Source organism: Myripristis murdjan, chromosome 1 (assembly GCF_902150065.1).
Source record: "Myripristis murdjan chromosome 1, fMyrMur1.1, whole genome shotgun sequence".
Taxonomy (NCBI): domain Eukaryota; kingdom Metazoa; phylum Chordata; class Actinopteri; order Holocentriformes; family Holocentridae; genus Myripristis; species Myripristis murdjan.
The window spans coordinates 41,853,641-41,880,498 of record NC_043980.1 but is presented as its reverse complement, the minus strand read 5'-3'; the positions used below and the strand labels follow the sequence as shown (position 1 = coordinate 41,880,498).

At 43.2% G+C, this 26,858-nt stretch overlaps 2 protein-coding genes across 2 annotated transcripts in view; both read left to right on the top strand.

Annotated features, from left to right (window-relative positions):
• The window catches only part of LOC115369087 (glycine receptor subunit beta-like), a 262,500-nt gene that overhangs the window by 17,064 nt on the left and 218,578 nt on the right, over nucleotides 1–26,858 (top strand). The gene's annotated exons all lie outside the window — the stretch shown is intronic.
• On the top strand, nucleotides 18,543–20,769 carry LOC115362691 (piggyBac transposable element-derived protein 4-like). Its single transcript, XM_030056733.1, has 3 exons — nucleotides 18,543–18,779; nucleotides 18,910–19,687; nucleotides 20,168–20,769. Exons 1-3 carry the CDS (start codon nucleotides 18,543–18,545, stop codon nucleotides 20,767–20,769), a joined length of 1,617 nt encoding a protein of 538 aa, XP_029912593.1.

Genomic DNA, 26,858 nt, shown 5'->3' with positions numbered 1-26,858 from the left:
CACACTCTTCTCCATCTTCACTTGCCCTTCTTTTTGTTTGCCCCATTCTCTCCATGGCTTTCTTTCGCACTTCTTCTGCTTTCGCCCGGTCTGCCTCTATCTTTTTTGCACCTTCCTTGCTCCCTCTGTTCTCCTCTGCTGCACTCTCCTTTTCTGTGATCTCCTCCAGAAGTGTATCGAGTTCTGTGATGTCTTTTGACGTTCCACTGCTCATCTCATCCTCTTTATTTTGTGATTTGTATTTTGTTTGGAGGGCAGCAAATTCCTCCCTCACTGCCCTCTGGGTGACTTTAAAATGGAGCTCCCGGCAGCTGTTTAGGGAGTCTGCCACCTTGCTCCACATCTTCCCCCGTTCTGTGCTGCCTTTCTTAAACTTGAAAGGCTCTGTTACGAGGACCTCACGACAGAGGAGGATATGGTGAGCCTCCGTCCACTCCACTGGGGATCTGCAGATTAATGAAATGAATAATAAAAGTTTGTTAGCAAGATATAGTTCGTTCAGTGTGAACTGTAATTGTAACTATAACCTACTGTGATCGCTTGTTTGTCACTCTCCCACTGGCAACAGGGTCAGATGACATAGCTTCAAGGAAAATTAAAAACGTGATATTAGATTAGATTATTTAAATGTAGGCTATTGAGCAGACTTTGCATGCTCAACTCAGAAGTTGAGGAAAGGTAAATAGGGTGCTGGTACGCAAAATCACTGAAAAGCAAACAAAACCTGATAGCTCTCACTATAAGTGTAAAACTTTATTAATAAAACTGCACAACAGCAGACAAACGGCAGTGCAGTTTTATTAATTAAAAGTGTCACACTCATAGTGAGTGCTTTCAAGTTTTTTTTCTATTCAAATATGTTGTCATTATGTCAAGTGCAGGTAGAGAGCATAAAAGAAAGAAGTGTGCATTTCCGACAATAATTGAAAGATTTAATTAATTGACAAGCACACACCTGATCGGAGTGTGAAGGGATAGTTCAGTCCGTGACCTGCATGACGTGCAAGAACACATTTAATTTCAGAAATACGAGGAAAACTATTTAATTGACTCACCTGTACCAGGCATTGTAGCGACTACGTGAGACTGGTCCTTTCGGCGTTGTAGATCAGGCTACTACGGCAGACAACGCCGGCACGACGGCTGAAGTCTCGATCAGCAGAGCGCAGATCCATTTCCAGTTGCCGTCGTTGCTTAAACTCCCTATTACCAACAGGGCTGCGAGCCTTCCCACACCAGCGAACAGAGACAAACTCCGCCGCATCTGCTGCCGAGGGTAAGCTTGTGCTAATGCTAGCGGGCCTGGGACTGAGGCTATCTGGAGTGCCCGTGATGTCTAACGTGTTCCTAGCTGAAAGTAGCTGTTCTAGATCACGGACACATCTCTCTAGTAGAGACATCCTATCTGCAAAAGCGAAGCAGTCACTGCACACCATCATTATTACAGGCTGGATTTACTGCAGTGACACGGAGCTAACTGATAGCTAGGCTAAAACTAGAGCTAGCGGATAAACCAGTAAACAAAGTGCTAATAGCTCTGCTGGACTATTGAATATGGAAGAAGGCGCAAAGTTAGCAAGTTTAGCAAATTTACTGAAAAGATACAGATGAGAGGTAATTACTATGACAAAAATTTGGGTTGAGCAGGAGAAATAGAGAGAGAGAGAGAAATGGGTAGCAGCGACCTTATGGAGCAGGAAAATGCGTCACAGTCGGATCCGGAAGAGAATCATCCCACTGGCAGGTAGAACAGTTACATTCTTTGTGAGCTGAACATGAGTAATATCAGGGGATGCCTTTTTATGTCTTGATGCACAACATCCACATTGACAGTTGAGACAATTGAGACAGCCATGCCAGACTTTCCCACCGTGGCTGACTCATTTCCAGGATTGAGTATGTTTTTAAAGCAGTGTGTGTGGAGAACAACCTGGAGCAACTATGTTTTGCCTAGAATCACGCTGACCACATCTTAACTAATCAACTGATGAATCTAACCACCTGTGGATAGTGTTCTATAAAATGACGTTTGAGCAACAGCTTTATACCTGGAAACACCTCTTATAACCTATACTTGTGGTCACAGATTTTGTACCTGGGCAACAACCAGCTTCACGATATCTTTCAGGCCCTGCAATGTCAGTTTGTCCAAAGGTACACACTGTCCAACCAACAGTAGGAGAAATGTGAGCATCTCCTCCGATACCTTTGTTAAACATGAATGACTGTGAAACATTATGATGACAATTAGCCTTGCCTATCCATTTTAAGGATATTTTGGATGGACTTACTGAGACTGTTGAGTGAAATATTTCTTGAAATTAACATTTTAAGTCAATGTGCCAACCCAGATGGTAATATGCCTTCAAAGATGTCATGTACTATATCTGGAGGAAAGCCAGTGCAGACATTGAATGAAAAAGATATGCAGACAAAATATGCTTCCTTTTTAGATCACAACAAGGTTTTCCATTTTCCCCTGCTGACCTGACTCTGAACAAACCTAGCAATTCCATTCTCTCCCAAATTATTATCTATAATATTATTAGTAGGGATGCTCCGATCCACCTTTTACACTCCCAATACCGATACCTTGGGTTCATTATCTGCCGATACCAATACTAATCCAATCCATCCCAAATAGGGATTTAAAATCCAATGTAAAATAAAAAATAAAGCAGCTGTAATTGAGAATAAACCAGTAGATTCAGTAGCTTGGTACACATTTAAAATAAACAGGAAACAGCTCTGTGTAATTGTTTAGTGCAAATAGGGATTTAAAATCCAATGTAAAATAAAGTGAAAAATAATAATAATAATAATAAAATAGCTGGAACTGAGAATAAACCAATGGTTTCACTACCTTGGTACACATTTAAAATAAACAGGAAACAGTACTTTGTAATTGTTTAGTGCAAATAGGAATGTAACATCAAATACAAAAGCAGATGCATAAACCAGTAGCTTCACTAGCTTGGTAAGAACAAAACATTCAAACAGAGGTAGTCATTAACTTGTCATGTTCTTTTTTTCCACCACTAGTTGGGTCAGAAGGCCCTTGGATTGATGCCTATTCAGTAACACACTGAGAGAGCACATTTTAAATTTAAAGATTTTGCTGTGTTGTGGCCTACGTCATGTACCACTCAGTGTAAGTGACCTGCTCAAGCAGATTTCTCTAGCTTCTCAAGCTCAGGCTGAAGCATCACTGGCAGGTTCTTGCTTAGGAAAGCAAGCATTTCTACTCTCTCGGGTGGATGGTGGAGACTGTACTTTACAGCCTCTCACTTTCCACGCTAGTGCAGGGTGTGCAGAGGTATTAGTTAGTTAGTTTACTTTAATGATACCAGCAAGGTAAAATTGGCTTGCAGCAAGTCATTCATACAAGACAAAAAGGACAATAGAAAACAAATAAATAAATACATACACAAGTTCATCAGAATCAATAACACATTCTAAGCTTGAGCTCAAGGGAGTGCAAAGTGGAAAGCCTTAGAGTGCATAGAGCAGCATATCATGAGTACTGACCCAACAACGTCGTTGTCGTCACCACCATCACCATCGTCATCATCATCACCGTCATCATCATCCTCAACACCATCACTGCCATCCTTGCCAAAGAATAACTAATCTAGTTCTTATTAAGGTGTGTGATGGCTGCAGGAATGAAACTGGATCTGTGTCTTTTGGTTTTGCTCCTTGGTACGTTGTACCTGCGACCCGATGGGAGGAGCTGAAATTCGCTGCACAGAGGGTGAGCTCTGTCACCTAGAATGGAACAAGTCAGCCGCTGTAGTTGTCTCATATATAGGGCTTCTGGGCTAAGCTGTGTCTCGCCAATAATTCTGCTGGCCCAATTGACAATCTGGTTCAGTGAGTTCCTGCTCTTTAAAGACAGATTGCCAAACCATGCCACTATGCAAAAAGAAACAACTGATTCAATAAATGCAAACGGTAAAACAACTTCATCATGGTTCTGTCAACATGGAAGTAAGACAGCTTCCTTAGACAGAAGAGACGCTGGTGTCCCCTCTTACAGACAGCTTCACAGTTTTCATCAAAGGTAAGCTTAGAGTCTATGATTGTACCAAGATATTTATAAGATTGTACAAGTTCTACACTCTGACCCTTGATGCAGGTAACATCATGTGGGGAGGCCTGCTTTCTGAAATCTATGATCATGTCCTTGGTCTTTTTTGTGTTAATGTCCAGATAAGACTCCTCACACCACTCTGTGAAATGGTCGACAACCGGACCATGACCCGTCTCATCTTTCTGTAGCAGGCTGATGATGACTGTATCATCGGTGTACTTCACGATGCTTCTCCTCTCAAACCCACTCTGACACAGAGTGTCAATAGTGTATAAAATAAGAAATACAGGGGACAACACACAGCCCTGCGGAGACCCAGTGGAGGAGCAAACTTGGTCAGAGAGGCATCCATTTACACTTACTTTCTGTGTTCTATTGGTCAGAAAGTCAAGGGACCAACCCACAATATTCCTACTCAGGCCAAACTGTTCTAGAAGCCTTTTAGCTAATATGTGGGGCTGCACTGTATTGAATGCAGATGAAAAATAAATAAATAAAAGTCTAGCATGTGACCCAACTTGCTCAACACGTTTGACAAACTGGTTAAGCAGGATGACTGAAGCGTCCTCTACCCCCCTGTTTGGTCTGTAGGAAAACTGCATTGGATCTAGTGCACGCCCTGCTTCCTCCAGGGTCTTGGTCTTGACTAGTCTCTCAAGGGATTTCATGACCACTGATGAGATTGCCACTGGTCTTAGATCGTTTAGAACGTTGGGGCGACTGACTTTGGGGACAGGGACCACTACACTGTCCTTCCAGATTGCAGGGACACTCTGTAACTGAAGGGACTTGTTAAAAAGAAAATGAAAAATAGAGCTCAGTTCTCTGGCACAGGATTTAAGTAAACGCCCACATATATTGTCTGGGCCATGACTCTTGTTTACTTTAACAGAGAAAAAAGCCTTTTCCACATCTCTAATGTCTATAATAAGAGTGCTGGTCATCCTCCAGTTCACACCTCAACTCCTGAACTTCTTTAGTAAAATCATATTTGTCATCCCGGCGGTTATAGAACCCATTTAAAGCATTTGCAAGCTCAGTGTCTGTGTTGAAGCCCTCCATGCTGATCCGACTGCTCTTTGAGTTTTGGAGACCTGCTATGGTTTTCATGCTAGACCAGGCTGAGCCAAGGTTGTTTGCAGCCATTTTATTCTCCAAGTCAGATTTGTACTTCTGCTTGGCTTTTGAGATCTCTCTCCTCAGCTTTCTATTTGCTGTGTGCATGTCAGAAGCAGAGGCTCCCTCTTTAAAAACAGCTCTCTTTTTCTGTAGGCTGGCCTTCACAGATTTATTTACCCATGGTTTGTTATGTGGATAAATTTTAACCCGCTTGCATGGAATAATCATGTCTCTACAGAAAACAATGTAAGAGCATACAACATGGACAAGGGCATCAAAGTTATCACCACACGACTGTTTGAACATGTCCCAGTCTGTGCAGTCAAAGTACACTTGCAGGCGTTCCACAGCTCCCTGTGTCCAGACCCTAATTTCCTTTGTCTGGATTTTCTCTCTCTTTAGGATAGTTTTATATGTGAGCAGCAAGTGCACGCAGTTATGGTCCGCTCTGCCCAGCGGGGCCAAGGGGACGGATTTGTAGGCATCCTTCACCGACCCATAGCACAGGTCTAGTGTCCTACCGCGTCTGGTTGGACAGGATACATATTGATAAAAGTTCCCAAGTGTCTTCTTGAGAGAAACGTGGTTAAAATCACCCAAAATAAAATTTGGTGCATCGTATGAGATTGACAGCAGTTTTTGCACCACCTCGAAAATAGTGTTACACGCAGAATCAGCATTTGCTTTGGGGTGTATAGATAGATAGAATAGATAGAATTTATTGTCTGACCCAGAAGGTGCCAGAAATTTTTCTTTGACAAGGCTCAAAAAGTCTTACATGTACACACACACACACACACACACACACACACACACACACACACACACACACACAGTACTCATAAATAAAAGACACACACAAACACACAAGCACACTATTTCTTAAAAGAAGGGAGAAGGGAAAGGACCGGCTCCTAGTTAAGCTTTTGAGCTGTTGAGGGCTGTGACTGCAGATGGAATGAATGATTTTCTGTAGATCGTTTTCCTGGCCCGAAGAACTATGTATCTTCTGCCTGATGGGAGGGGGGTGAATGAGTGATGGAGCGGATGGGAGGGTTCCTCTGTGATCAGGGTGGCTTTCCTCAACACAGAGCGCTCATACAGATGGGACAGTGGGGTTTGTAGTGATCCAATTATTTTGTTGGCTTGGTCAGTGATGCGTGAGAGTTTTATTTTCTGTTTGCTGGTGAGGAAGCTGTACCAAGATGTGATATTGAAGGTGAGAATGGATTCTTTGAGTGACCGGTAAACCATTGTTAGAGTCTTTTTGCTGATGTTGAAGTGCCTCAGCTTCCGGAGAAGATGGAGACGCTGGAGGGCTTTGCTGTAGATGGTGTCGGAGTGTGTTTGAAATGACAGGCGGGTATCCATCTGCGTACCCAGATACTTAAAACAGTCCACTTGTTCAACCTCTTCTCCCTGGACAGTCAGAGGTTTAAAAAGCTGAGGGGTAATTGCTGGCCTGTCCTTGCTCACACAGCAGCACAGTTCCTAGGTCTTTTGGATGTTAAGTTCCAGTGATTTCTCACTAAAAGTTGCGACCGGGTCGTTGACTGCCAGTTGGTACTGGATGGGAGCCACCATACTGTCCATGTGGGCTACCAGGGCCATGTCATCAGCATATTTAAAAAGACTCTTTCCCTCCCTGCTGCAGGTGATGTCATTTGTGTATGCAGAGAACAGAATGGGCGATAGAACACAACCTTGTGGGAGCCCTGTGTTTAAAACCAGTTTACTGGATTTAACACCGTTTAAAAGCACTTGCTGTGGTCTTGCCGTTAAAAAGTCTTTTATCCATAAGATCAAAGTTGGGTGGATCTGTAGGTTCAGGAGGCAGTGCAGCAGCATGTCAGTGTTTACGGCGTTAAAAGCTGAGGAGAAGTCCATAAATAAAATCCAAGTGTGTGGTTGTGCCGAGTCCATGTTTTCCACAACTGTATTTAAAAGAGTCAGGCTTGCATCCTCTACACCCCGTTTTGCTCTGTAAGCGAATTGGAGAGGATCCAGTTTGTCAGACAGTATGTGACATTAGGTCACACACCATTCTCTGTATATATACAGTTGTGACGAAAAGTTGCGGAAACTCCCGGGGGAGGTGAAAAGGATGTAACGATACAGAAAGGATTTCAACGTCCTTAGTACAAATACGTTCTCTGACAGTCACAGAGCTGCTGCTGCAGTAGCGTCTGTTAATGTAAATACATACACCACCCCCCTGACATTTCCCCGTCACCTCAGCTTGTCTGTCCGTCCGAAAAGGTGCTCCAAAACTTGGAAAAAAATTCGGAAAAAGCCAGGATCTCGCAGTCTTTGTAGTCCTTCTGGTAGCATACGTTCCCCTGAAGTTCTTCAAATTTCCCTTTCAGGGCTTGAAAGTTCGCTAACATAATCGATGGTAGAGGAATCCGGTCTAGCCACTGTTTCTTTAGGCACAGCCTGATGCCCGCTCGTTTGCCTCGTTTCCTGGCCCTCACAGTCCTAGCGCCACGGGTAGGCTTGAAAATGTCCCGGCTGAAGTCTGGTAGTTCTGCGGAGACTGACACGCGAGCTGTGTGTGGCAGGTTTAGCTGCATTAGCTCATCTCTCGTGTACCGCAAGCTGCCCAAGTCGACAGCTTTGGTGAGCAGTAGCAACGTGTGGAAAAATATCCACAGAACAACGAGGTAGAGAGTATCCATTTTCCGCACCAAGGGCACTCCAGAGTGGTCGTGGCATAAGATGGTGAATTAAAAAGATAACTTAAGACTATAAAAACATAAAACATTAAGAACAAGGACGCCAACTTCTCAGTCAAACTCACTGCCGGTCGCTGCGTGCGCATGTGCCCAGGTATTTAAAGGCAGTGTCAGCAAGGCCAGGAAACCGCCGGCGGTTGACTCCCCAATATTTGTATGGGTCGTGTGTAGCAGGAATTGTTTCCTCTGTAAAAAAATCCATGCATTTGGACAGCAGTGCTGGAGATGTTTGCTGCACCAGGCTCCTCCCGCTCCTCCCGAATTTTGTCAAATTCTCTCATGAAGCTGCTGCTGCTCTTCGCTCTGCTTGGTCCTGGGGCTGCTTCCACCCAGGGTGACTTTTCTGGTGGTTCCAAAGCCTCTGCTGCTCCATGAGCTATGGTGGTCCTCAACTCTTCCTCCAGTTCTTTGGCCAGTGCATCTTCCCCATGCTTCGAAGAGTCTGCACTGGAAATGAATCTGGAAAAAATAAGATAAAACATGTTATGTTCAATTATAGGCTCAAACTAATACATCAAAAAAAATAAATAAATAAATAAAAAAAGATCACATCTTCACTAGATGGTTTCTACATTTATTCTGACTTTAAATCTCAAATGTAGATTAGTAGTGTATGTAAGATCTATTATGAATGCTATTTTATATTCATCTTTTTTTAAGTTCCATTAAATTTAAATTTACATTATGGCATCTTATCAAATTTAAATCTGCAGTGTACTATTGTTTAACACAGAGTGACAGGGCAAGAGAGACAGAGAGAGAGAAATAATGTAACAGGTTTACAGTCTAACCTTTCTTTGTATATCGGCTCCAGAGGTGTAGACAATGTATACAGAGGTTCATGTTCCAGGTTGCTGAAGCGTTTGTCGATGGTCGATTCTAGGAGGGTCTTTTTCATTGTTTTAATCCCAGAGTCAGCCTTGGTTTCCATGGAGAAGAGACGTTTGAGAACAGTGACACTTAGGATACCATTAGCAGCGAAGGCTGTGGCTAAGCTCACATTCCTAGTAAACTCCTCAAATGGTTCAAGACAGGTCATTGTTTTCTCAAGCAGGGCCCACTGGTTTGCGTGAGTGTTGTGGGCAGGTCATGGTCAGCAGTATAGGCAGACGCTTCTGTTCCAGCAGACTCTCAATCATGTGATGCTGTTGCTATAGGCCTCCGGGCTCCAGTATTGTTTACTTAGATGATGTATGTACAATTGTTACGGCTCCCTCCTTATTCATTATTTATTTTACATAATTCATTCATTGTATATTTAATACATTCGCTGCCTTGTTTAGTTTCTGTTCATTGTGGTGAGAACGTGTACCCTCAGCGTTGGAAAATAGCAAAGGTAACACCTCTTCTGAAGAACTGCAAGGAACCTTTTGCAGGCCCTAACAGCAGGCCTATTAGTATCTTACCTGTAATAGGTAAACTCTTTGAAGGCATTATCTTTAAGCAGATCCAACAGTATTTTAATGATTTTAGCTTAAATACAGACTTCCAACATGCGTATAGAGTGGGCCACTCAACAGCAACTGCCTTAACATCTTTAAGAGACTGTTGGTTACAACATATTGATTTTAAGATTTTAACCCCTTCCAGGCCATTTTGAACACCTGAAAGAGGTGAAAGAGGTGTACCTTAGAAATAAAATCAAAATGAGAGTTCAACATGAGAAAAATATTATATTTGATTTACAACAATAAACACAGTAAATCTTGAACAATAACAGTACAGTAGATAGTACAATTTATTTCTAAGGTACACCTCTTTCACCTCTTTTAGTGGTTTTGCTCTCTAATAAAACAGCACCCAGAGGTGTTCAAAATGGCCTGGAAGGGGTTAAAATTTTGAAATCCATGTCAAAAGTGATTTAGTGTAACTCCATATGAGTCACTTCAAAGATTTTGAGGATAATAAGTACAAATAGCAACAATAACAAATGGATAAATGACAGGTGGACATTTTTGTCCATGAAGGGTCATGGATGTGATAAAAATGCATTACAGGGCCAAATGGATTTTCATGCTGAAAGTTGGGATTTTCAAATTTAACCCAAAATTACCCCCTCTTGCCAAAAATCACCCCCCTGTGACCTTTTGTTGGTCACTTTCTAGAAAATGGACATTTTTATCCACTTGAAGGGTCATGGATGTGATAAAAATGCATTACAGGGTCAAAAAATGGATTTTTGTGCTGAAAGTTGGGATTTTCAAATTTAACCCAAAATTACACCCTCTTGCCAAAAATCACCCCCCTGTGACCTTTTGGTGGTCACTTTCTAGAAAATGGACATTTTTGTCCACGAAGGGTCATGGATAGGTTAAAAATGCATTACAGGGTCAAAAAATGGATTTTTGTGCTGAAAGTTGAGATTTTGAAATTTCACCCAGAATGACACCCCCTCACCAAAAATCAACTCTGATGAGGATGGTGATTGTCTGTGAGGGAGTTTTGAATTTTGAAAATGGACAAAAATGTCCAGGGGTCATACGAGGGTTAAGGACCCCAGGATTACTCCTACAGAGTGGTGGCTAATGGGGATCCTAATGAACAAATAAACAAATAATAGGTGCTATTCCACCTTATTTTGACATCTTGCTTCAGGCGTTTTGGTTCCATCTTCATCTCAAGCTGGATATCTTGCAGCCTTGAATATGCAAGTGTGCAACAATCTGTCTCCCACTTGCAAAGGTATCACTCACGCTGCGTTGCGACAAAAGTCCCTCGTTGACTACGAGCTGCATTGAATGTGCAATGCAGCCTAAAGTGCGCAATCCCATGTTGTCCATTGCCTTTCTCATGTTGCTGGCGTTGTCCCTGATAAACACGTGGACTTGCTCAGCGGAATTTGCCACTTGTCAAGAATTTTGGTTAGGGAGGCTGCAATCACATCGCCAGTATGTGACTCACTGAAGTTCTTTGCATTTAGCATGGCACTGTGTGCCACAAAACCTGCGTCCAACCAGTGTACCGTTAAACTTAATAACGACACGGGGGACATGTCGGAGCTCCAGGCATCTGTCGTGAAACTCATCGTTTTGACACCTGTTATCTCTTCTACTATGTGTTTGCACACTTTCTGGTACATTTCAGGTAGAGCCGTCTTGGATAAATATTTTCGTTGTACCATTTTGTACCGTGGTTCCAGGTGGTTAATTACAGTCTAAACCCCTTGTCCCCGACAACAAAGAGGGGTTGCCCATTCAAAACAATGAAATGCAGTACCTTTTCAGTTATTTTTACTGCTTTGTTTTTTCAGCTTGATGAACTTGGCATGCTCTTTAGAATGGTATCTCTGGGGATGCTTGATTAAATTTGTTATGTTATAAGTCCAAGTTTTCTCACCACCCCTCAGAACATCGACTTTGCTGATGTTGGACTGTTTTGTGTAGAAAGCGTGAAAAAACTCCATATATGATACCAATAACTATACTGTGGATCAGGACCATTGTGACCGATACCCAATCTAGTTTATTTTCCAATATCGGGGCCGATACCCTACATATATTGTGCCCTTTACAAAATCTCTAAAAGTTGTGCAATAAATACACATTGACTTTCCAAGGTAACAAGGTCTTGCAACAGAAGCTCTAGAACCTTTTCACACCCACATCATCAGATCTTCAAAGCACAGCCAAATAATTAGAAGATAAAGATGAACTGCTAATTGCTAAGATTCCAATAAACATCATAGATTTTATACTTTTTTGAGTGAGCTGAGTGGATTTCACATTTCAAAATCTACATACCAATCTACGACACTCAGTCTGTCAGCATCAGTGACAGGCCACACATCAGAGATCAGCTGCTCTACGTCGAGTAGAGTCTGAAATTGGAGCCGAGTTGACACAGAGAGCGTTGCTTTGCTGAGGCGCTGCTGTGTGAAGACGCTTCAGACATTCAGACGCTTTAGACATTCAGACGCTTTAGCTGACCCGATCCGGTTCAACGTTAACGAGGCCGCTCGTTCACAACGGAGCCTGGCACGGAGTCAGCTACCCTCCGACGACAGACACAGCACTACATTTGCCTCATGAGCCACCGCCTGCAGAGCGTGACTGTCTTCAATCACGGACCTATATAAATCAAGGTAGAGGCGTTAGTGATGATCAAGGCACTTTCTATCTCTTTTCTTTTTAAATCTCACTGGTGTCACTAAGCACTTCAAACTCACACTTCACCCCCATTGGGTCTCACAGTTCAAATACCTCTCCAAAGTGCCCACCCCCACCGTCCACCGCTCTCTCTCTCTCTCTCTCTCTCTCTCTCTCTCTCTCTCTCTCTCTCTCTCTATATCTCTATATGTGTGTGTGTGTCTCTTGCATACGCACATACCACACCACTCTCTGAACAATGGCCACTTCCAAACCCTTAACTACACTGGAGAGGAAAGGAATATGGGCATCAGCTTTTGGAGCACATGACAAGACGCAAAGGAAATCTGACCCAGATCCGAAGACCAGGAAGAATTCAGACACAACACTGCGCAACTTCATCTCACACACCCTCAAAGAAATTCAAACTATAGACTCCGTCACCCCAGATTCTAACCCAACTTCTAATAAAGACCCACCCAGAATTACTGCAACAGCCAGCCCTAATCCCCCCACCCCCACTGAGCCACCAATCCCCCCCACTACAGAGAATATTGATCACCTCATCATCAAAAACATCTTTGCCCAAATTAACCACCTATATTCTGAACTGAGCAAATACACTCAGTCCACCCCCCTCAGCAGCACCATCGCGCAGATGAAATCCACTCTAACCACCATGGAACAGATCGTACTTGAAGGACAGGACCCACATACCCACCTCCCCCAGTTTTCTGCCACCTACTCAGACATTGTCAGTGCAAACATGCATAAATATACAACTATCAGCACCTCCTCCTCAAGAAAAAGAGCAAGAAGGGAATCAACAGAAAACCAACACGTCACACCAGTGGTCATGGAAAATTACAGAACCCCGGACAGCTCCTTCACAACCAATCAATCCATCGTCAAAGAAATCCAAAAACACAAACCACAAATCCAACTCCATAAACTGGTCCATATGAGAAATGGTAACCTCCTCATCTTCCCTAAGAACATCCCATCCCTGAACACCCTTCTCACACCATGGCCGGAGGGAGCATTCAACGGTGCACATCTCACATGTAGACTGGCACGAAAACAAGGTTCCACCCTTTCAGCTGATACCTCTGTGGAACTCCTGGTCATCAAAGGCATCGACATCAACATCAGTGAAACACGAGTCAGAGAACAACTGGAAAACCAAGGCATCCCCATCAACCGAATACACAGAATCATCAGCAGAACCACCCAGCAACCAACCACATTCCTCAAAATTCACCTGACAAACCCTGACCAAGCCGCTGGCCTCCTCCACGAGGGCTTCTATATGGATCTGTTCCAGTACAGAGTGGAGAAGGCCCGGCCTCCACCCACCATCAAACAATGTTTTAAATGCCAACAATTCAACCATATATCCACCAACTGCACCAACCCAGTCGTATGCCTTAGATGCGGAGAAAACCATCACCACAAAACCTGCCCAAAAGAAAAAAGAGAAGCAAAATGTGCCAACTGTAATGGCGAACACTCTGCCGCCTCCAAATCCTGCCCAGTCTACCTGTCACACATGACCCCATCAACAAGGAAACCAATATCCACCACCAGCAATTCCCGCAGCCAGCACCATCATGACACCGACTTCTCCCACCTGCGCAACGACCTCAGAAAACTCACCAAGGACGAACGGAAAATAGAAGAAATAATCAAGAGCATCAGGAAAAACACTCACTTCAGTATATGAATCACTCTCACTCGCCAGGAACAATACACATGCTTTCCTTATTCCTAACACTCATAATGGCCCTCACAACATTTCTACACATCAACATCAGAGGAATACGAGGAAATAAACAAGAACTCATTCAGCTACTTAAAGAAAAAGACATTTCCATAGCCTCCATAAACGAAACACTTTTATCAAAAACCTCACGAATTCACATCCCCGGTTATGACATCATCAGAAAAGAACGACAGACAGGACATGGAGGAGGCGTAGCAATTTTAATACGCAAAACTATTGAATACAGTCAAATGGATCACGGCCTCTCATCAGAACAACTCAAAGGAAATGAATACATCACAATCAAAATGATAACTCACTCACATCACTCCATCACAGTCACCAGTATCTACTGTCCCCCTGGAACAAAGCCTTCAGCTGATCTGTTCACTGCCATCTCCACCCCCAGTCACTCCCTCATCATGGGAGACTTTAATGCAAAACATGTCAATTTTTACTGTAATAAAACAAACGCAAGTGGCATAGCACTTCAACAGATCCTCAGCAATAACAACCTTTCCATCATCAATACAAACGAACCCACCTATATTTCCCCGGCAACAGGCAACACTGACATCCTGGATCTGATCCTCTGCACCCCCGACCTGGCCTCAAAACTTCTCCAGTTCTCCACCACAAACCATCTCAGCAGTGACCATCTGCCTGTTCTTACCACTTTCTCCTTTCACCTACAAGCCATCCCAAATAATAAATACAACTACAGAAAAGCAGACTGGGAAACTTACAGAACACATATTGAAGGAAAACTAAAAGACACTCCCATCACCCCCAATACCACCCCCGATGATCTGGACCTCCAAGCAACCCTGCTAAGCCAAATACTCACTCAAGTCAGAGAAGAAACGATACCCAAAGACACCATCAAAACTCCAATGCAGTCATTACCCCACCACATCCTCCAACTCATCAAACAAAAGAGAAAACTACGACGCGACTATATCCGGTCCAGATCACCTCACACCAAAAGAGAAATAAACAGACTCCAAACTATCATCAAAACACAACTCAGCCTCCATAAACAAAAAACCTGGAAAACCTTCTACAGGAAACTGGACCATGACACAAACCCACGAACCTTCTGGCAGAAAATCAAGAGTATAAACGGAGATCCACAATCCAACACCATCCCCCCACTCAAATCCTCTGGCACCATTATCACCGACAACCAAGAAAAAGCCACACTCTTCCGCAACCACCTTGAAAACACTCACTCATGCTCCAACGACCTTCACTTTGACAACGCATGGAAAGACCTGGTGGACAAAGAAATCACAAAACATAAAACATCACAGACAAATAGAATAGACCCTTCCACAGAGCACCACCCCCTCACAAAGCCTGTCACCACCAAAGAAATACAACTGCACCTGAAAAAGATGAAAAACAAAGCACCGGGAGAAGACACCATCCACACCATACTAATAAAGCAAGCACCAGTCACCTACCTTCAGCACCTTGGGCAGCTCTACACCACTTGCCTCACCACTGGTCACTTCCCTACACCCTGGAAAACCGCACTTGTCACCATGATCCACAAACCCGGAAAAGACCCCCACAACGTCACCAGCTACCACCCCATCAGCCTCCTCAGCCACATCGGGAAACTCTTCGAAAGAATACTCACCTCACGTCTCCATAACCACATTGAATCACTGGGCCCCATTGCACTTCATCAAGCCGGTTTCAGGAAAGGACGAGCCACCACCGACAACATCCTCCGCCTTTCTGAAGACATCTATAGAAATTTCAATAAAAAAGAAATAACCCTGGCAATATTCTTCGACATAGAAAAAGCATTTGATAAGGTATGGCATAATGGACTCATCTACAGACTATTGGATTCAAATCTCAAACTCCCACAACCCACCAAGTCCATCATTTCAAGCTTCCTCAGTAACAGGCAAATTAAGGTCAAAATAGCATCAACTATCTCAACATCATTCACCCCCCAAGCAGGAGTCCCTCAAGGTGCAGTCCTAAGCCCCCTCCTCTTCCTCCTATACATTTCTGACATCTATTACCCCCCAGCCACCATAGCCAAAGTCTCCCAGTTTGCAGATGATTTATGCTACTGGTCCAGCTCCAAAACCCCACAACTCGCAGCCAAAAAACTTCAAACATGCATCACCGAAATAGAAGACTGGTCAAACCTCTGGAGAATCAAACTCAACCCCGCCAAGACACAATGCATCCTCTTCACCAAAAATCAACACCTGCAGCCCAACATCACCCTGCAACTATACAACCAACACATCCCCCTCAGTAAAGAAGCAACCTTCCTCGGCATCACTTTCCAAAACAATATGACCTGGACCACACACATTAACAAACTGGAACAGAAAGCAAGCAATAGACTCAACCATCTCAAAGCCCTCTGTGGAAAACATGGCGCCTCACCCTCAACAGTCATCAAAGTTTATCTCTCCTACATCAGACCACTCTTTGAATACTCTGTCCCTGCCTGGATCACCATCTCAGACAATCAACTACAACGACTACAAACCATCCAAAATAAAGCATTGAAACTGGCCCATAGACTCCCATTCTTCATCAGTAACCACTACATCCACACAATAACAGGCATCCAGACCATAAAACAACGACACAAAGTCATAGCCCTGAAATACCTCCAGACTGCATCAACCAACCCCGCCCTGCAGAAGACCATCAAGGAAGCCCAGGACACAATCAACACTCCCCTGTCATTCATCCTCCACCTGGCAACCCACTCATCACCCTAACCCTGAGTAACTAAGCACACAACACAAACAAAATCACTCACATGAACACACATCACTTATGATACACTAACACACAAGCTTGCACTAGACACACACAGCACTTTAAATTTATTATTCCTATTTACTCATGACACACAAACACACAAGCCTGCGCTACACACACATAGCACTTTATTTATTCCTCATTAACACACAAATAAATCACGTATGAAACACACACCATGTATGACACACAAACACACAAGTCTGCAACAGACACACATAGCACTGTTTTCTCTCTCTCTCTCTCTCTCTCTCTCTCTCTCTCTTCCCTGCCTTGGTCCACTCATATCCTCCTCCAGAGTCCTGCTCCTCCCTCCTCTTGTCGCTCCACCCACCTACAACAATGGGTAGAAAAGGGCAGACGCCCTGAGCTACCCCACCAGGCACAAGAACTCTCGTACTCGTACTCGTACCAATTCAGTAATATTCGCAAAACATACCTGACAATTTTTTTTTTAACACTGACCATCTCTAAAAGATTTGAGTATTAGCTCTTCTGGATAATCTCTGTCTCACTCTGTTTCAATATCAGTATCTTATGTCGCGTGTGATCATCACTTAAAAGCTGCTGCAAAAATTTCAATAGTGATGCATACTGTAGTGCTCTTTTCTAGACAGAGGTTAAGTTGTAAATTGTGTTTAACTATGTCCTCAAATGTACAATGTCCTTGCCTCAATACTGAAAAAAACATCCCCAGTCTGCCTTATGAGGTCTTAATGGCCAATATTTCCCCTGGATTCAACTAGCAAATAGGCCTACAGGCCAGCCTCCAATATTGGCAGTGGAAAAGTGCCACAAGGGGGCGACATTTACCTTGACATTTATCAAGATACAGGAAACATTGCAGGATCTCTTTGGGCAAAATTGAATCGTAGGCAACTGGACTTGTATTTGTCTTAGGAAGACGTTTCTCCTCTTATCCAAGGGGCTTCATCAGTTCATGCACATCGGTCTTTCTAGTCCGCACTAGTCTGACAAAGACAGTGGGGTAAGGTCCAGGTATATAACCTCTGTGGGAGTGTCCACCCTAATGCCTGTGGGTGTGTTCATGCAGGCACTGGTTTCACTTGACCATTGTTTGTGGTCTGGTGTTAACGACAGTCGTTAGGTGCTGGTTTCACTTGACCATTGTTGTGGTCTGGTGAAGAGACAGTCGTCAGAGTCAGGTGAAACCCTGGTGAACGACAATCATTGAGAGTTGTCTGGGGATGTTTTTTGTTGAACCTCCTGGGTACCGATGAAAGGGCAACATTATAAATCGGAGATAGGTGGTGCCGCAGACCCCCTCCCCTGTTGAGGGATGGTTTTTCCACTTTCACATATATGGCCTCTTTTACTCCTCTCTCAAACCATCTATCCTCCCTGTCCAAAATCTTAACATTGCTGTCTTCAAAGGAGTGTGCCTTTTCCTTTAGATGTGAATAGACAGCTGAAACTGGACCTGAGGAGTTCGCCCTTCTAAAAGTATTGCAGGCTCATTCATTGCACTTTTCAAAAGATAATGTACCAGTAATTGGTGGATCTTTCTTTTACTTTGAACAGCATGGTAATATATTAAAAAAAACATTCTATATGTTAGACTTAAAATATAAGTTTTTCTAGTTTAACCCATTAAGTGCTGTGGGCGACTAAAGTCGCTGAATCCTAGACCCCCCAGCGTGCCGGGGGAGACTGAAGTCAACAGAGCTCTAAACTCCCCAGCGTGCCAAGGGAAACTTCGGTCGCCCAAACTGGGTTGCATGAATGAAAATTGTTTTAACCAATAAAATACCTGTTGCTGTAGAGTTTTTTGTTATTGACCAATCAAACTTCACCAGAATACAGAATGCATCTGACCTTATTTGGTAAACCTTATATGGTATTCAGATTTACCGCTCTTGCCAAACAACATCCTACCATACAAAGCGACTTTCGGTAGCTAACGGTAACTTTAACTAGCAAAGATGGCAGCGTCAGCTTACAACCTCTTTCTAAACCAAGACAGTGACAGCCATGATGAGTTTTTGGGATTTCAAGATGAAGAGTTGGATGATCAGGAGCAGCAGGAGAGGAGAGACTTGGAGGAGAGAGCAGGTGCAGGTTTGGGGGAGTGGTGTCAGGTACCAGCGACTCCGGAGAGGGCCGGGCCGGAGCAGCCGGGGCTGCCGGTCTTTGACAGCTCCCGGTGTGGCGCGCAGCATGTGTGGACTTCCAAGAACCCCTATGATTTTTTTCTGGGCCTTTTTTTCACCTGCTGTGTTCAAAAATATGGCCCTGGAAACCAATCGATATGCCCAGCAACTCTTGGCAAGTCGCCAACTTCCTCCACAGTCGCGTCTCCATGAATGGAAGCCCACCATGGAAGAGGAGATGGAGAGGTTTGTCGGCATCCACGTGGGAATGGGAATGTGCGCTAAACCCAGCATCGCCAATTACTGGAGCAGGGACAGTACCCAGCTGAACTGGACGCCAAATTACGGTCACGTGATGTCTCGTAACCGATATCAGTTAATTAATTCGTTCCTCCATTTCAACAACAATGAGATGAGAAGAGAGAGAGGGGATGATGCGTATGGCGCGCTGTTCAAAATCCATCCCCTGACCGAGGCCGTCCTTCACAACTTCATGGAGGAATACTATCCGCACCGGGATCTGGCTATAGATGAGTCGATGATCTCTTTTCGTGGACGTGTTTTTTTCCGGCAGTACATCCCGTCCAAGCGAGTGCACTTCGGCATGAAAAGTTTTGTGTTGACCGACGCCCTGACCAACTACACCTATCTTTGGTACCTGTACACAGGTGGCGCCTACAACTATGACAGAGACAAGGGAATGGGATACAGCTCGGTCACCCAGCTTATGGAAAAAGCCGGCTTGCTGGGCAAAGGCCACGTCCTTTACACGGACAATTATTATACCTCCCCTGCTCTGTACCTCACTCTCCACGACGGAGGCACCGTCGTCCACTGCCGGAAAAACCGACAGTGGATGCCCCTGCAGCTCTGCAACATGAACCTAGTGGCTGGTGAGGCTCCTGTCTTTTATGAAAAGAAACCTCTTCTGTCCGCCTCGTTCAGGGATGCTGGCACCGTGACAGTGTTGTCAACAGGTAGGCTTTTAGGCAGTTATAATAAATAGTTGGTTAAATAAATAAATAAATAAATAAATAGGCAGTTATAATAAATAGTTGGTTAAATAAAGAAATCGCTAGATAGATAAATAAAGAAATACATTTTAGAGGAGCGTATATATATATAGTGCATATAGATTGGATAGCCTACTGTGGAGGAGGAAATAAATAAATGGGATATACCTAATTGATTATTTAGGCTAAAACTAATATGAATAACTATATACAGTATATGTGCTAAAATATGTGTGACCAGAATGCAAGATGTGCAGTGTGTGTGCTAGGATATATCCAGTATGTGCTAAGACAATAAGATACATATAGTATGGACAGTAACAGTATAGTATACTTATTATACCCTGTATGCAGTATCACTGTATAGGCTATTTGTACTGTATTAGAAAATGTTGTTTTATTGTTACTGTGTGTGATATTATATCACACGAATATTTCTAATAGTGCACGATGCCAGTGTCTTTATCAAGCATGTGCGGACCAAGGGGCCACCTGGATACAAGGAGGTGGTCAAACCCAGGTGTGTGGAGGACTACAACCGCTACATGGGCGGAGTGGACAGAGCTGACCAGCTGTGCTCCTACTACAGTTTCTCCCACTGCTCCATGAAGTGGTACATCCACCTCTACCACCATGTCAGAGAGGTCGCCCTGGTCAATGCTCACATCCTCTTCAAAGAGGCAACAGGCATTTCCATGGCCACACCAGACTTCCGCAGCCAGGTGGTGGCAGGCCTGCTCTGCAGGCCCCTGGAGGATGCCCCCCTGCTGCCTCCCAGAGAGATGCCAGGAGTCCCAGCCCGGCTGTCTGCAGTGGGACAACACCTCCTGGGACTGAGGGAGGGGGGCAGCAAGCCCGACTGCAAGGTGTGCTCCAGCAGAAAGAGAGGCCCTGCTGAGGGCAGCAGCAAGACGTCTGGATGGAAGCAGACTGCCTTCTTCTGCAAAACCTGCCCTGAGCAGCCTGCCCTGTGTCCTGTCCCCTGCTTTGAGACATACCTCACAAAAATGCTCTACAAACCCAAGTATCTCCCCCCAGAAAATTAGTCTGGCCCAGTGGCAATAGCGTGGGGCCAGTGGCCTGTCAAGGAACATTTTGAAAATGGGATATCTGAAATGTGAAAATATGACTGATGTTAGTGAGAATTTCATTCATTTAATTTAAAAAAAAGATATTCAAGATATTGCTGTTGGTTTATAAACACAAAATGGTTTAGGGCCAAAATACATTTCTGATCTGCTGCTAAATTATGAACCATCCAGACCTCTTAGGTCGTCTGGGACAGGTCTGCTTTCTGTCCCCAGAGTAAAAACTAAACATGGAGAAGCAGCGTTTAGTTTTTATGCTCTACATATCTGGAACAAACTCCCAGAAAACTGTAGATCTGCTGCGACTCTCAGTTCCTTTAAATCACAGCTGAAGACTTTTCTGTTTGCCGCTGCCTTCATTAGACCACATTAAGGTTTAATTTACACTGCACTGTAACTTTTAATGTCATGTTCTATCTTATTCTCCTTTTAGCTTCTTTTTATTAATTGTTTTTATGTATGTTTTCTTGTGTTGCTTTTATATTGTTTTAATGCCTTTATGCTCAATGTAAAGTACTTTGAATTGCCTTGTCGCTGAAATGTGCTATACAAATAAACTTGCCTTGCCTTGCCTTGCCTAAAAAAAAAAAAAAAAAAAAAAAAAAAAAGCACCATTTATAGCATAAAGTAACAGTCTTATGAAAAAATATGGTCAATTTACTCCTGCTAAAAAATTTTTTTAAAAATCTACCGTTTTTAATTTTAGACATGCTGAATTCTTATATTTGATTTAATATTTACATATTTAGATATTTGATGATGTTAGAAACAAAGTTTCCTCTGAAGCAGGCCTCACCAACCTTTTGAGACTGAGAGCTACCTGAATGGTAGAGAGTGATATGGAGGGCTACTTGTCTGATATGGAAGCCGAGTAAGAGATGAACATAAGACGGCAGAGACAATGTTGAGACTGTGTAGGGAAGATGGTCCTGGACTTACGCACACACATACACGCATCCCTTGAAATTCAACCCCTCGTTTGCCCCCCACCCCCTCTCCCTCCCGTTACAGTGCAGTTTGTGGGTGCAGAGCACCGTAGTGGCTGCATACGCCTCTCGTCTGTGCTGGGACACCTCCCCCTCCCCAAATCCCTTCCTCCTTCCACATGTGCAATGTCTCGAGTCATGTTGTAATGTTTAATATGTGCTTATTGTGCTGGGGTGTTTTTTTCCCAATGCCATGTTGTGCTTCCCTAGGAGCCCCTCCCTAATGTCCTCCTTTCTCATCTAATGTAAGGGGTGCTGCGCATGCTGGCTGATCCGAAGTTCTCCTGATCCTGTAACCCTGTATTTGTTATGTCTTTTTGTGTTTCTTGGACGGGATGTAACTTAAACTAATTTCGTTATACAATTTGTATAATGACAATAAAGTCCTATCATCATCATCATCACTCTGCAGGCACCTCATTGTGTTCCGTTTTCTGTTTTCTTATAAAATATGTAAATATGATATTAAAGTCTTGTTTAGCTTGATTGGATCTTTTTCTTCTAAATATTCAACTCTGGCTTATGAAATATTCTAATATGATACCAAATTCTTGTTTTGCTTTATTAAATATTTTTTCTTCTAAACATTCAACTCTGGTTTCAGAATATATTTATTTATATATCAAAAAATCATTATTGTGTAGCCCTATGTCTTGACAGTTCTCATAGCAAATTTGATGGTCCTATCTATTGTAGAAACAAAATCTGTGGAGCTTTTACCAAAAGAGAGTCGGTGAGTTTAGGGTGTCGGTGAGTTTAGAATGTTGGCCCGGCACTCTGGGGTCTGAACTTTCCAGAACCCTCTGGCAGGCTGCACGCTGAGAGTTCCAGAATGTTGTGGCACTTAATGAGGTAAGACATCGAAGAGGCTTACCCAATCAATAAGAGACATAAGGTTAAGTAATAAATTGTGTTTAATTGTGTCATCAAATGTACAAAAAATCAAATGTATAAAAAATTATGTCATCAATTCAATATCCTTTATTTATACTTGTGAGCCACTGAGGTTGCGCTCATTTACAGTGATGACGAGGACTTTATTTTGTTTTTTTAAATATTAAACATATTTTATTAAAATAGTGTTGAACCATGTAACATTAACAAAAACGAAGGCACACAAATATTTTTTGGTTTCAGAAAATAAAGACGTGGAAGTACTGACTGGGTACCATTTGTCTTAGGCTACGTAAACCGCATAATAATATTGTCTTATCAGGTTATAATCTACAAACAGTGCAAACAACTTCCCTTTGGGCAGAAAACAACAACAAAACGTCAGTCTGAAGTTACCCTATGGCATGCACACCTGGCAGCAAAATGTAAAACAGCACATGATGGAACGATTGTTTTGGGGAGTGTAAGGTAATAAAATAAGGTCTGGTCAAAATTGAGGGTCAACAGATGAATCCTTCTGACTAATCATGTCAAACGTCTACATCAATTTCAAGCCAGGGGTTGCTTGTCATGCTAGCCTGGCCAGCTAGGTATTCGCTAGCTTATTGGCTAATCGTTTCGCTAGCCCTTCACAGGACTGGTTATGCATTAGCTGGTGCTCCTGCTTTAAGCCTTTATCTGAATGTTCACTCCACCGCGAAAATAATCACTGTGAACAGTCAGATAAAGGACTGTTAGGAGCGCCAAACAGCACATAACCTACATAGCTAAATATGCCAAAAGCTATAGCCAGCTAACAAAAAAAGTGAATGTTTTAACCTCAGATTATCTTGACAGTCGTACTCCGCACAGAATCAGTCATTTCAGTCATCAGTCATCAACTTGTTTCAGCTGTGTCCTCGCGCTGCTCTTTTGAAGCGCTTAAATGATACACATGATCAGCACAAGATGTGCCCTCGCTCGCGACAGATGCTGCTGACAGTTTTTTGTTTTCAGTTGCAGATTTGTTCGCACAATTCGGACAAGTCACCCAAATGGGCACGAAAAAAGCGAGTTGTGCTTTTTGCCGTGTTGTTTGCATCCCTGATATCTGGCCCCCTTCCATCACTCAACCGTGGTGTGGGTTGTTTTAGCCGCACTTTAAGTCTCCACTCTTGGCTGCACCTCACCTGTATAGCTGACAATGTATGCTTTGTGGATAATTTAACTTTTTCTAGAATCAAGTCCCCTCCTGTCCCCAACAGGAAACCCCTTCCTCTCCCACAAACTACATTAGCTCCCTCTTGTGGCCAGCCGGGTTCTTTACCCTGTTCCCTACACCTGCCTTCGATTCGATACATATCTAGATACACGGGTTACGATTTGATTCAGAAACGATATATTTTTAATAGAGAACGATTCGATACAGTTTAAGAACGATACGATTCGATACAACCCTAAAAACAATACGATAGTTAACATTTGTTGATGTAGACTGGGCATCACCAAATGATGGACCGCGGTCCGGGCACGGAACCAGTGGCGGTTCTGTCCAGACCCGTGACAACAAGAGAGCACTTTTTACTTCGGATCTTTTGTAGCACAGAGGAAATATGCTTCTCAAACACTCGCTATTTAGTGTTAGTGTATGATTATGAGTTGTAGAACATAATAAATTATCTTGAAGGAGTAGATGTTTACCAGTAAGTTTGACTCCAATAATTTAACAGTATGTTAAATAATTTAACAATATGTTAAATTATTATTTGTTTTAAAAATGTAAATTACTTATCAAACAGACCTAACAATTCAACAATGTATGAGCAGGAGCATTCCTGTGATAACATAGATTGAATATGAAAAATAAGCCAAAGTGATACCTCTTCTCTGAATAGACAAGCTAAGCCAGTGTGCTGCTGTTAGCCAGTGAAAATACAGCAGAGTGGCACCTCTTCGCTTTGTTACACAATCTATGTCAGTGCGCTCCTGTAGCCTGGAAAGTTTCTCTGCCTTTTGGACTCGTACGGTGCCGGTGCAGTTGTTGTAAATTTTTTTCTTGGTGGTGCAGGTGCAGGTGAAACGACTGGAGGGGTTGCGCCTCCCAGATTTGACCTCACAGGGCGCCAACCAGCTCCGCGCTGCGCCCTTCTCGTCGCGCAGACTGGTGCGCCCTCGCGTCCCGCGATCACATACACAATGAATGGCTGTGGTGGCCGAGGTCTGCGCCGGCGCTATGTGAAAGCCCCTTAACGTTACGGAGCATGCGGAAGAGTCCTTTCGTGAGCTCTCGCGTTGTTTAGAGATGAAAACTGTAAAGCCTCAGGCAACCGATTCATAGTCTCGCGATATCCAATCCACAACTCTACAATCGATTCATCTAAGGATTCATGGCAGATTTTGTATCGATTGAGGAGTCTGCTACCGATACAGCCGTATCTCTCGCCCGTAAAATCGGTTATCCGGTCGTATTGGTGTATCGTACCCAACCCTACTAAAACGTGATCACACCCCCAACCACATGGTGCATGGGTGATAAATCCAGTTGCACATAGCCTCATAACTCCCTGTGCTCATGAAAATATGGCTTCATCGCTTAAAATGTGCCTGATTAATGCACGCTCTGTGGCGAATAAAGCACATATACTAAATGACTAATTTACAAAGGAGGATTTGACATTCTTATTTCTGACCGAAACCTGGCAATGGGAATTCATCCATTTAAACTATGCCCTATGGACTGTTCTTACATCGGGACCCCACATTGTCAGGCCATGGTGAAGGACTTGCTTTGGTCTGGAAGAACCTATTTTCTTGCCAGTTGGTCAGCACAGAATATTTTACTTTATTGTGTCTTAATTTATTGACCTCCAGGTCCAGCAGGTCTGAATTTACTGACTTTGACTTCTCTTAATATGCTGGACAGAGCTTTTAGTTAGTAATTTTAATCATTAATGATTCCACAAAAAATGCATTTTCTTTAGTCTCTCTGTATTCCCAAACCCTCCATGACATATTATGACTCACAGTATGGCTGATCAGTTCTTGGCGCACTACTGTTGTGATTTTAAAACAAATCTGAACAATGTTGAGATTTTAATGCAGTCTTAATGAACATTGCTCCACACTGTTGGACACAATGGCACCCTTAAAGGTTAGGACTAAAGCTATCTGCAACACTTGCCCGTGAATGACAGATGCTGTCCACTGCCTTAGATGGGAAGGATTGAACGGCTATGGAAAGCCACTGGACTTCAAGAGAATAGATTACATCTTAAAAGATCTCTGGCATTCCTTCAATGCACTGAAATTTCCGCCCAACAAACCCAGCAATGACTTCTCAGCGGTTTCGGTTTCCATTGTTGTTTTTCGTGTTGTGTCCTGTGCGTCAGTATTACAGGTATACCGGGAACTCGTGCAATGAGAAACGTTCACGCTGTTTGGAGTGCAAAAATAAATTGCGATTAAAAGTGTTTTTTTTTTTTTTTTGGCACGTTATTTTTTCTGTAATTAATTAATCGTAATTAATGCGATAGCCTTAAGTCCCAGCCCTATTATTATTATTACTCTTATGCTTATTATTATCAGTAGTAGCAGTATTCTCTTGGATCAACAACTCTGAAATTCTTTTTGCCATATTTCTTATGCTTAAAAGGTGTTGCTAAAGGACAACCTTTACCATTTGCCTTGTACACAGGATTACCGTATTTCCCCAATCGCCCGGGCGTTTAATATGCAAAATCAACTTGGACCCCAGGTGTTTAAAAGAACCAGGCGGCTATTCGCTGCAGGCCTTTATTTATTTTTGCACAGACCTGCACCAGGCCATTATTGTTATGACAGTTACTGTCCAACATATTTACAGTCGGTCAATTTAAGATTACGGTACACCCTTTTTTTTTCTAACGTTAGCTAACTCTCTCATTTTGACAGAAAACGGAAGTACCGAACAGTTATTGTGTGGCTAACTGTTTACTTCTGCAAAAATAAGGTGAAAAGCCTTATTTTGGGTTACCTCAATTTAATGAAAATAATCGCCCCGGCGGTTATTCGGGTGGGCGTTTAATTCGCAAAATGGGTGCAGACCTCAGGCGGCTATTTGCGACCGGGCGATTAATTGGTGAAATATGGTAGATATACACCAAGCAGATACTCTGAGTTGAGAGGTTCTGTTTCTGTTCAGTGTGTCAT